The sequence below is a fragment of the Eptesicus fuscus genome, chromosome 14 (assembly GCF_027574615.1).
Source record: "Eptesicus fuscus isolate TK198812 chromosome 14, DD_ASM_mEF_20220401, whole genome shotgun sequence".
Lineage (NCBI taxonomy): Eukaryota > Metazoa > Chordata > Mammalia > Chiroptera > Vespertilionidae > Eptesicus > Eptesicus fuscus.
Window position 1 is genome coordinate 43229783 of NC_072486.1, and position 12809 is coordinate 43242591.

The 12809-nt window shown below is 39.7% G+C and overlaps 1 protein-coding gene across 1 annotated transcript in view; it reads left to right on the forward strand.

Annotated features, from left to right (window-relative positions):
* Positions 1-12809, forward strand: part of NME8 (NME/NM23 family member 8) — a 47157-nt gene that overhangs the window by 15895 nt on the left and 18453 nt on the right. Inside the window, exons 9-10 of the mRNA XM_054726527.1 lie at positions 9355-9447; positions 10502-10686. Coding sequence (XP_054582502.1) covers positions 9355-9447; positions 10502-10686 — 278 coding nt within the window. The remainder of the gene's footprint in view (positions 1-9354; positions 9448-10501; positions 10687-12809) is intronic.

Below are 12809 nucleotides of genomic sequence, written 5' to 3' on the forward strand. Positions count from 1 at the left end.
GACTGGCTTATTTCACTTAGCATAATGTTCTCCAATTCCATCCAGGTTGCTGCAAATGATGAGAATTCCTTCTTTTTTATGGCAGCATAGTATTCCATTGTGTAGATGTACCACAGTTTTCCGATCCAGTCATCTGCTGATGGGCACCTAGGCTGTTTCCAAATCTTAGCTATTGTAAATTGTGCTGCTATGAACATAGTGGTGCATATATCCTTTCTGATTGGTGTTTCTAGTTTCTTCGGATATATTCCCAGGAGTGGGATTACTGGGTCAAATGGGAGTTCCATTTTCAGTTTTTTGAGGAAACTCCATACTGTTCTCCACAGTGGCTGCACCAGTCTGCATTCCCACCAGCAGTGCACGAGGGTTCCTTTTTCTCCGCATCCTCGCCAACACTTGTTGTTTGTTGATTTGTTGATGATAGCCATTCTGACAGGTGTGAGATGGTACCTCATTGTTGTTTTGATTTGCATCTCTCGGATAATAAGTGACTTTGAACATGTTTTCATGTGTCTCTTGGCCTTCCTTCTGTCTTCTTTTGAAAATATTCTGTTTAGGTCTGTTGCCCATTTTTTTATTGGATCATTTATCTTCCTCTTATTGAGTTGCATAAGCTGCCTGTAGATGTTGGAGATTAAACCTTTATCAGTGATAGCATTTGCAAATATGTTTTCCCATGCAGTGGGCTTTCTTGTTGTTTTGTTGATGGTTTCTTTTGCTGTAAAAAAGCTTTTTATTTTGATGTAGTCCCATTTGTTAATTTTCTCTTTAGCTTCCATTGCCCTAGGGGCAGTGTCAGTGAAGAAGTTCTTGTGGCATATGTCTGAGATTTTGTTGCCTGTGGATTCCTCTAGTATTTTTATGGTTTCCCGTCTTATGTTTAAGTCCTGTATCCATTTTGAGTTTATTTTTGTGTATGGTGTAAGTTGGTGATCTAGTTTCATTTTTTTGCATGTATCTGTCCAGTTTTCCCAACACCATTTATTGAAGAGACTGTCTTGACTCCATTGTATGTTCATGCCTCCTTTGTCAAATATTAATTGAGCATAGTGGTTTGGGTCGATATCTGGGTTCTCTATTCTGTTCCATTGATCAATATGTCTGTTCTTGTGCCAGTACCAGGCTGTTTTGAGAACAGTGGCTTTGTAATACAGCTTGAAATCTGGTATTGAGATCCCACCTACTTTATTCTTCTTTCTGAGGATTGCTGAGGCTAGTCGGGGTCTTTTTTTATTCCAGATGAATTTTTGGAGAGTTCTTTCTAGGTCTGTGAAATATGCTGTTGGTATTTTGATGGGGAGTGCATTGAATCTGTAGATTGCTTTGGGTAGTATGGACATTTTGATGATGTTGATTCTACCAATCCAGGAACATGGTATGTTCTTCCATCTGTTTACGTCTTCCTCTATCTCTTTTTTCAGTGTCCTGTAGTTTTCTGCGTATAGGTCTTTTACCTCCTTAGTTAAGTTTATTCCTAGGTATCTTAATTTTTTTGGTGCGATGGTAAATGGGATTGCTTTTTTAGTCTCTCTTTCTGTAAGTTCATTATTGGTGTATAGAAAAGCCATAGATTTCTTGGCGTTAATTTTGTATCCCGCTACATTGCCGAATTCATTTATTAAGTCTATTAGTTTTTTGATGGAATCTTTTGGGTTTTTTATGTACAATATCATGTCATCTGCAAATAAGGACAGCTTCACTTCTTCTTTTCCAATTTGGATGCCTCTTATTTCTTCTTCTTGCCTAATTGCGATAGCTAATACTTCCAGTACTATGTCAAACAGGAGTGGTGAGAGTGGGCATCCCTGTCTTGTTCCTGTTCTTAGGGGAAATGGTTTTAGTTTTTGCCCATTGAGTATGATGTTTGCTGTGGGTTTATCATAAATAGCTTTTATTATGTTGAGGTATGAGCCTTCTATTCCCACCTTGTTGAGAGTTTTTATCAAGAAAGGGTGTTGGATTTTGTCAAATGCTTTTTCTGCATCTATTGATATGACTATGTGATTTTTATCTCTCAGTTTGTTTATGTGATGTATCACGTTTATTGATTTGCGGATATTGTACCATCCTTGCATTCCTGGAATAAATCCTACTTGGTCATGGTGTATGATCTTTCTGATGTACTGCTGGAGCCGATTTGCTAGAATTTTGTTGAGGATTTTGGCATCAATGTTCATGAGGGATATTGGCCTGTAATTCTCTTTCATTGAGTTGTCTTTATCTGGTTTTGGTATTAGGGTGATGCTGGCTTCATAGAAGGAGCCTGGAAGTGTTCCTTCCTCTTGAATTTTTTGGAATAGTCTGAGGAGGATAGGTTTTAGTTCTTCCTTGAAAGTTTGATAAAACTCTCCTGTGAAGCCATCTGGCCCCGGGCTTTTGTTTGCCGGAAGCTTTTTGATGACTGCTTCAATTTCTTCCATAGTTACTGGCATGTTGAGCTGTTTAGAATCTTCCTGATTGAGTTTTGGAAGGTTGTATTTTTCTAGGAATATGTCGATTTCCTCTAGGTTGTCCAGTTTGTTGGAATAGAGTTGTTCGTAGTATTTTGTAACAATCCTTTGTATTTCGTCGGGGTCTGTTGTTATTTCACCTCTTTCATTTCTGATTTTGTTTATTTGGGTCCTCTCTCTTTGCTTCTTGGTGAGCCTGGCTAGAGGTCCATCAATCTTGTTTATCCTTTCAAAGAACCAGCTCTTGGTTTTGTTGATCTTTTGTATTGTTTCTTTGGTCTCTATGTCGTTTATCTCCGCTCTGATCTTTATTATTTCTTTCCTTCTGCTTACACTGGGCTTATCTTGTTGCTCTCTCTCTAACTCTTTGAGTTGTTGGGTTAGGTAATTTATTACCATTGTTTCTTGTTTTATGAAGTAGGCTTGTAGAGCTATGAACTTCCCTCTCAGGACTGCTTTCATTGTGTCCCATAGATTTTGGATTGTTGTGTTTTCATTGTCGTTTGTTGCCATGATGTTTTTTATTTCTTCCTTGATGTCTTTGGTAACCCAGTCATGGTTTAATAACATGCTGTTTAGTCTCCAAGTGTTTGATTTCTTTGGGTTGTTTTTATTGTAGTTGATTTCCAGTTTTATGCCACTGTGATCTGAGAAGATACTTGATATGATTTCTATCTTCTTGAATTTGGAGAGACTTTGCCTATGTCCTAACATATGGTCTATCTTTGAAAATGACCCATGTGCACTTGAGAAGAATGTATATTCTGTGGCTTTGGGGTGAAATGTTCTGAAGATGTCGATTAATTCCATCTGTTCTAGTGAGTCATTTAGGATTGATGTTTCTTTGCTGATTTTTTGTTTAGAGGATTTGTCCAATGGTGATAGTGGGGTATTGAAGTCTCCTACTATGATTGTATTACTGTCAATCTCTCCTTTGATATCTTCCAGGAGTTTTTTAATGTATCTTGGTGCTCTTGTATTGGGTGCATATATGTTTACCAGAGTTATTTCTTCTTGTTGGATTTCTCCCTTTAGTATTATGAAGTGGCCTTCATTATCTCTTGTTATGTCCTTTACTTTGAGATCTAATTTGTCAGATATAAGTATTGCAACCCCAGCTTTTTTTTCCTTTCCATTTGCCTGGAAAACCTTTTTCCATCCCTTTACTCTCAGTCTGTATGCATCCTTTTTTTTGAGGTGGGTTTCCTGTAGACAGCAGATATCTGGGTTTTGTTTTCTTATCCAGTCTGTTACCCTGTGTCTTTTGATTGGGGCATTCAATCCATTTACATTTAAAGTTATTATTGATAGGTACTTATTTGACGCCATTTTTATTCTATACCCCTGTGTACCTTCTTTGCTTCCTATTTCTTTCTTTTTTTTACAGCAGACCCTTTAGCATTTCTTTCATTGCTGGTTTGGTGGTGATAAACTCCCTTAGTCCTTTTTTGTCTCTGAAGCTCCTGATTTCACCTTCAATTTTGATTGATAGCCTTGCTGGGTACAGTATTCTTGGATTTAGACCCTTCCTTTGCATGACTTGGTATATTTCATTCCATTCCCTTCTGGCCTGATGAGTTTCTGTTGAGAAATCAGTTGCTAGTCTGATGGGGGTTCCTTTGTATGTAACTGTCTGTCTCTCTCTGGCCGCTTGTAAGATTCTTACTTTGTCGTTGGTGTTTGCCAACTTAACTATAATGTGCCTTGGCGTCGGTCTTTTGGGGTTCATTTTGCTTGGAACTCTGTGAGCTTCTTGGATTTGTGTGGGTTTTTTCTTCCCTATATCAGGGAAGTTTTCTGTTATTATTTCTTCAAACAGGTTTTCTATTCCTTGCTCAGTTTCCTTTCCTTCTGGCACCCCTATTATCCTGATGTTGTTTTGTTTTGTATTGTCCCGAAGTTCCCTTACGCTCTCCTCAATCTTTCTAATTTTTGTTTCTAGAAGCTGTTGTAATTGGGTATTTTTTTCCATCTTGTCTTCTAGCTCACTTATGCGGTCCTCTGCTTCATCTAGTCTACTCTTGATGCTTTCTATTGAGTTCTTTACAGCAGCGATGTCACTTTTCATTTCTTCTTGGTTCTTCTTCATTTCTTCTTGGTTCTTACTCATATTGTCGAATTTGTCTTCCATCCTTTTCAGCCACTTTATGACCATTTCTCTGAATTCTTTCTCTGATAGGTTGTTTGCCTCTAAATCGTTTACTTCCTTTTCTGGTGATGCCTGCTTTTCTTTCCTGTGGGGGCTGTTTCTTTGTCTCCCCATGGTCTCTCTTCTCCGGATGTCTGGTTATATAGATTTCTCTCTCTGGCGTTGATTTAAAGGTATAAAATACAACACAACCAGGCACAACAGACAAGGCACTGAACAGAATTGTATTCACGATATTAATAACCTCCAATAAAGGTAACCACCAGAGAAAGACAAATTAGGGAATAGGAGTGGAAGAGGGAGAGTAAAAAGAAAGAACAACAACGAAGAAAAAAAAAAACAACAACAAAGAGTGTGAATCTGAACTTGGGAAAAGAGCAGAAAGAAAGAAAAGAAATAACAGAAAAGAAAAAGAAAAGGAAAAAAAAGTAAGAGAGACAAGAATGATACTAAGAGAGAAAAGGGGAACAAACTATATATATGGGGAGTAAACTCCACTAGAACAACCACTATTCCCAGTAAATTCCAGCAACACGAGCCTGGAGATTAATACAAACTGCAACAGCAGCTAATATCAAGTGAGGCAAGGGAAAACAAAAGTAAAAAACAAACAAAGCAAAGCAAACAAAAGAACCAACCAAACCAACAAAAAGAATAATCAAAACAATCTCATAAAAAAGCATAAAAATTCAATCTAATCAACATTCAAGCAAACAACAACAAAAGGCCCGAGAGAAAAATAATTTTTTAAAGGTAGCGTAGAGAGAGGTTTGTATGGATTTGGAGCAGGGGGTTGGGAATTAGATATATAAGTAGGGTGAAGTTTTAGCAGGGAGTAAACTGAAAAAGTAGGGAAAATCTAAAGCCAGAAAGGGTTAAGATAAACTAGGGACCAAAAGGGGAAAGGTTAGGAGGAGAGTGATGGCATAATGTTAGCTTTGAGATAGGGTAAAGCGATTGTAAGGGAGAGATGCAAATCGAATGTAGGACACTAATCCAAAAATAAAAGAAAGAGAAAATCAAATGACATTAAAAAAAAAAAAAAAAAAAAGTAAAATAATAGTAATAATAGTGCTGATTGAAAATAAAAATGTAATAATTAAAAAGGTGAAAATCAAGTGAGGAAAAAGAAAAAAATATTAGTTTCTTAAGTAAAAGATGCAAAAAATGAAAATAAAAAAAATATGAGAATAAAAAATTTAAAAAATTGAAAAAAGAATTGAAAATTAAAAAATAGGAAGACTAAAATGTGCAGTAGCGGCTGTCATTCACTTCCTCTATTATTCTGTTTGGTACGCCTTTTTCCCAGTCTGGGCGGTATTTCAGTTCAGCTTCATTCCAGGGCTCCTCAGTGTTGGAAGCCAGTCCTGCTTTTTAAGCCAGCCCTGTCTTAATTTCTCGTATTTATTTTTGATTACACCAGAGACAATTAGCGTTTCAGCCCCTGGGTGGCAGTGTTTCTGAATTGACTTCCGGGCCTCTCTAGCTCTTTTTTCTTTTTTTTTTTCCCCTTCTATGGCACTCACTACAGGTTTGTGGAAGTGTGCGCCTCAGAGTTGCCTCTCTGATGGTCACACGCAGCTCTGGCCCCAGGTTCCGCAAAAACACCTTCCCCCTGCAGTCTTTCAGGGTTTCCACCTGGGTTTACCTCTGTATTGGGCTTAGCAATCAGAGTCGGAAAGAGCCCAGGTGTGCGGACCGTGGGTCTGTGCCCCAGACTAAGGAGCCTGCACTCCTTTGAAAATTCTTAGTCTGACCCTCCTCGTCAGATTAAAATGAGTTGCTTTCAAGAGGTCACTTCTGCTAGCAGCTCAGAAGACCCCCCTCCTCATTCACTGATCACGGCAGTTCCAACTGCCGCCGATTTTTCTAGGCACAGACCTCCCGGCTCCTGCCGGTCCTGCTGCTGCCGCGCTTCCCTCACCCAGCACTTCCCTCACCCACCGCGGGGATTAGAAACCGCAGCTTATTTCAGACAAAATCTGACCTTTCCGTGGTGCAGTGAAGAGTTTCTTTGAATCCAAATGTTTGCGCTGATAGGGGACCGGTGATCTGGTGCTCCCCGGAGTTCAGTGTTTTAGAACATAATGAATTTCTGGTGCCTCGAATGGCTTTGAATGTTTTGTCTTTAAAAGGCCAGAACTACTCAGGCATCCTTATTTAAATAACTCCATTCTTCTATTAGATTGTCGCAAATGTTTTTCGTGTTGGGTGAAAACTTGTTATAAGCTAACATTAGCTTGCTTTATTCCCTATATGTTGTCATAAATGTATGGTCCTTTTTAGATACATGATAGCTTAAGTATGTATTTAATATTTTGCTTTAGAGAAAAAAAATTTTAGAGGAAAATTGCATTCTAATCCAAAGGTCAACAGACATTTTCTATAAAGGGTCATTTGGTAACTATTTTCAAGTTTGTAGGGTACATGGTCTCTGTCACAACTCTGCGGTCACATGGAGAAAGCAGACACTATGTACACAAATGGGTGTGACTATGTCCCAATAAACTTTATTTAAAAAAATATGCAGTGGGCTAGATTTTGACTGCAAGCTATAGTTTGCTGACCCCTGAATAAAGACTTTGTGTTGAAACAACAAAATTATATTGAAATTTGAAAGAATATTGCATGTGCAGTAGAGGAGATCACATAGAGAGCTATTTCAGAAGGGGTTGGGTATTTCTCAATGAACTTCCCATCATGCATTCTTTCTTTAGCTATAGTAGCATTATCACTGGTTAATGATCCATGGACCATGGTACATATATTCTCTCGCCCAATTATGATTGATTCAATTGATACTTCTCTCTAAGCATAAACCCCACCCCCCCTTTTCCAGATTCTAGTGTGTATGTGGGAAGGGGGACACAGACTGTACCTCAGTGCCCCATATATTACTTATCCTATATAATAAAGAGGTAATATGCAAATTGACCCTCATGCCATCATGTCACAAGATGGCCACCCCCACATCATCACAAGATGGCCACCCCCCAACGTCACAAGAGGGCCGGCAGGAGAGAGCAGTTGGGAATGACCAGGACTGCAGAGGAGGACAGTTGGGAGCAACCAGGCCTGCAGGGGAGGGCAGTTGGGCGGGGGACCAGGCCTGCAGGGGAGGGCAGTGGATGGGACAAAGCCTGCAGGGGAGGGCAATTGAGGGTGAACAGGCCTGCAAAGGAGGGCAGTTGTGAGTGATTGGCCCGGCAGGGGAGGGCAGTTGGGGGTGACTGGGCCAGCAGGGGAGCAGTTAGGTGTTAATCATGCTGGCAGGGGAGCGGTTAGGTGTCAATCAGGCCAGGAGAGCGGTTAGGGGGTGTGATCAGGCTGGCAGGCAGAGTGGTTAGGGGCAATGAGGCAGCCAGGCAGGCGAGTGGTTAGGAGCCAGTAGTATCGGATTGTGAGAGGAATGTCCAACTGATTGGGCCTAAACCGGCAGTCGGACATCCCCTGAGAGTTCCCAGATTGGAGAGGGTGCAGGCTGGGCTGAGGGACACCCCTCCACCCCCCCAGTTCATAAATTTCATGCACCAGGCCTCTAGTATTTTATAAATTTTTCAAAAATAATATCCATACCAGTAGTTTACTGTTACTTATTCTAGTATGTTTTAATAGCTACAATAGTGAAGATTTTCAAATTATATAGTTGTTTTAGTTGAGGCAATACTTTTAATCATCATTTCATCTGAAATTTTTGTTTTGACATACTAAACAACATTTCAGAAATGTAAATTATGAATAGCTACTACATAACTCACCTCTCTGGAATGCAGTAAAAAGCTACATAAACCACAGGGCAGAAGAAGTTTAAGAAATGTTTTAATAAAAAGAAAATGAACACACTGCATTTTTTAACTATAGCAAAGGAGAAGTTATCAAGTTTAAAAGTTGCTTGAATTTTCTTTTGTCATACACTTACTAGTAGTAACTTAGCAGACATGATTTGAGTATTTAGAAATTTTTCAAATGGAATGTCAGGAGAGGAGTCACTAAGATGTAAATATAGCTCTGCAATATCAATCCAGCCTATGGAACCAGGTCAGAGCTTGCTTTAATAATAGAAGCAGAAAGAACTGGTGCTGGGTACACCCAATCAAATTGAGGTCAAATTATTGATATAATTTCATGTAATTACTAAGTTGCTTTGAATCCAGGTTACACTTTGGACTGTGTATTATTTATTGTATTTCATTGTTTAGTTCCTCATTGGACTTGTTATATCAGCCTAAAAACTTCTCTTTGTTACATTTTATTATACTTGAGTGTGACATGTCATTAAATTAAATTTTCGTTAAGACAAATAAAGCATGGCTAAATCTTAAATTCTGCCCTTCCCCATAATTTGCTTATTTTTGTTGTAAGAAAATTAAAATATAATAGATCTTGAGCTATAACCTTAACAAAGTAAAGCCTTAAAAAAAAGTGATTTCAAAAATGGATGGTTAAGAAACTTATGTCTTTACGAGTGATTCAGTTAGTTTTTTCACATTTTGAGGCAATTCACTTAAATAATATATTGTGGTGTCTCTGGATTAAGTCTTGAAAACTTAAATACTAGGGCGCTTGACAAGCGCCTTCTGTGATATTTATTTTTGAGTCTCTTCAAATCTTGTGCCCTATTGATTGTGCTGAGGTCTTTACATGAAATACATGAAAATCTGGCTGGTATATTAAGCCTATGACACAAATGTCCTTGACTTGTTTTGCATGTGGTCCTACAACCTCTGGATCTGACCTTGCTCTCTCTCATTGAAGATTGTCAATGCAGGATTTGTCATAGAAGCAGAAGATAATAGAGTGCTCACTGAAAACCAAGTGAGGGACTTCTATAGTCAAATAGCAGAGCAGGTAAGAAAGTTTAACAAAAACCCCACTGTGTTTTCAAATACAGTACATTCTTACGGGCTTTAGATCCTCATTATAGAAAAGCAAATGCATAAGTGTGACCAACCGAATAAGCTCCTGCTCCCCCTGTTTGTGTCCATATCGTGGTAATACCAAAGATGGTGACTCTGGAGAAATCTCCAGCCGTTGACCAAAAGTGGGTGATCTGATTGTGTCCTTTTGGAGTGAAGACCTCATTACATTGTGTCCTCTAAGACTCCCTGCATGAGCCTGGAAGTAAATATCCAGGGATTTCCTGTAGATTTTTATCCCAGGTTGAAAGCTACTTGTCATACACTTTCCAGGAAAGCTTTAATTCTTTCTGTACCCAAAAGCCTTTCTCTCAAGCTATTTTTTAATTCTCTCTTGCTTGGCGGAATATGATACGGGCAGTGCCATGTATTGGAAAGTGCACTGGCTTGTGGGTGGGGAGACATAGCTTCTACAAAATGACTGTCCAATATGGTAGCCATTAGATACATTAAATAAGTTAAATAGAAATTAAATAAAAATGCAGTCTCAGTTGCATTAGCCACATATGTTGGAGAGCACAGAACATGTTTGTCATCATGGAGAAAGTTCTACTGCATTGCACTTTGTAAAATAGCTGCACCACTCAAAGCAGCTCTATTAGCCCCAGGAGAAGATTAGACTAGCAACGTCAGCATTACCTGGGAGCTTTGGAGAAAATCCAATTCCTGGGCCCCACCCTAAATCTATTGAATCATAAACTCTGGGATTGGACTCCTGAAACCTGTATTTACATAACAAGCCCTTCAGATGATTTGGAAACTTCCTAGAGTTTGAGAATAGTTATTAGACTATCTTTAAGATCAATCCCTGCTGGCTGTGATTTTTAATCCTTGAAAGATGTGTCTGTTAATAGGAGCTTTATAAGGATGCCATTCCCTTGCGCAGTGATCATGAAGGGGAAGATGCTAAGTAAGACTTAGGTAGTAGCTGCCTTGTTAGCTTATCCATTTCCGGAGCCTGAACAGTTTATCATTTTATTTTGTAGCCTGATTTTGAAGAGTTTGTCTCATTAATGACAAATAGCCTAAGCTGTATTCTAGTTGTATCTCGAAGCAATGAACTTACCTTGGAAGAGGAAACTATATTTGAATCTGAGACTGAACCGAAAGAACCACCTGAGGATCAACCTGGGATGGACACACCTACACTGGTGAAGAAGAAGTGGGACAGGTAGCTCAAGACCAAGAGTTTATGATTTTCAAGGTCTTAGTAGGTAATGAAAAGTGATGTCCAAATATCTCAAAATCGAAAGACAAGCATATTTATGTTAAAGCTACAAGTATTTCTCTCAGTCAATCTAAAGTACTGCATATTTAGTAAAACTGGGATTGCCCTGAAAGTTTATATCAAGAGGATTTACAAGGGGACATTTTTTCACTTGTCTGTCTACAGCTGGGCATAGCAGTCTGGCTTCATTGGCTGGGTCTCTGGGGGTAGACTTGGACCATGTATAATCCCTCCCCACCCTGTCTCCTTTCCCATTTCCCCACATTCTACTAACACTTTCCTTACGTCCTAAAGATATCAAATGTACTCTGCCCTTTTGCTTAAGGCAATTAGTGGTTATACATTGCTAAGAATGAAGTAATTTTTATTTTTGTTAATGGGTTTTTAAATATTTGAAATCAAATGTTAACTTATAGAATGTGGGTTTTATGAACTAGTATTTGTGTCTTTTGAAGACTCAGAAAATCCAGAATTTAATACCAAGGTTATCGGTGTTGTGCTTGAAGGAAAGGTAGGTAAACAGGAACAAACTGAGATTAGCTAAGTCCTGAGGCTTCATGATGTGTGTCTCCCCATGCTGGGTAGACCACCTCCATTGCTGGTTTGGAATCTCCATAATTTTCCTTGTTGTGTTATTAATGAATTGTATTGGCTTTTCTTAAGTACCAACATTTGCTGATTCCTAGCAATGTCATCGCTTTTTAGGTAGCATGGATTCGCTACTATCACTCATTCCAAATTTTAAGTGGGATAGAAGCACTCATCAAGGTAAATCAACTGCTGACAAAGGGCTTTAGAAATAGTGCTACTTACTTTCAGAGTTTTAAGGGAAAATGATAATCAGATGTCAAAAGATGGTGGCAGGTTAGGTGGAATCTACATTCACCTCTGACCAGGACCAACCTGGAATTATAACTAAAGAACAGAAAAATTATCTTGAATAACCAACTGAGGACCAGGTGGAGAGAAGCCTTATAACTAAGGACATACAGAGGAGGCCATATTGTTACTTGTAGGAAGTGTGGAGGCATGAGAGGGCTGACGGGGCTCCCACAGGTGGCAGCTGAAGTTCTGGAGGGATTTCTCAGCAGTAGGGAGTTTCACCTGTGAAGTCTGGGATCTAAACCCCAAACTGGGCTCCTGAGCCCAGAGCATCAGAATTAGGAAAAGTGCCTACATAACATCTGACTGTGAAAAACAGGGGTTTCTGCCTGTAAGGGAGAGATAGCTAGAAATACAGGCATCCTCCTAAAGGGCCAACACAAAAAATTTCATTTGCAGCCACTCACCCTGGGATCTAGTGGAGGAAAAACAGAATGAAGAGAGTCTAGGGTTGGTGGCTCTAAGAAGAGAGCTGAGAGGTCAGCCACCAGAATCCCTGTGCTGAATTATTCCCCTCATACTGCAGAAGCCATCTTTCTTAAGCTGAGCATTCCCCTCTATGCAGTATAAGCTTAGGGGGAAGCAATAGCACCACCCATTGGAATCCTTTTGGCCCTACCCTGTGGAGCTTAAGCCCTGCTGAGGAGTATAACCAGAGGTTCTTTAAGTGACTGACCCTAAGAGATAGCCTGCTGGTAGGGGCATATCTCTGGATGCTTTGAAACTTTTGCTGACCTGCCCCTGGGCCTGGTGCTAGTAAAAGTAGGTCTTGGTGTGAAGCTTGTGTCCTTTCCACATGCACCCAGGCCCAGGAGAGGGAGCTACACACTATGGATCACTGATAGCTTCAAACAGGTTGCCCAGGTCCAGTCACAGATACTGTCTGATATGGCCTGTACCAGAGACCTTCAAAAGAGGCCCAGAACCAATACACTCAGAGGCCATCTCCAGACAATAACAAATCAGGATCCAATAAGCTTCACAAGCAGCATATCCACAGGGAGATCTCAGCAGCCACAAATCACTGCTGAGGCGAATTCCACCTCATGTGATCAGCGCCTGCACAGCAGTTTGCATGCTCTGTTGGAGGTTGAGCCTCAACTATCAGCCAGCCTGAGGGTCAATCCCATACATGAACATGCCAATAGCAAACAAGACTCAATGACAATAAGAGGGCCACATAA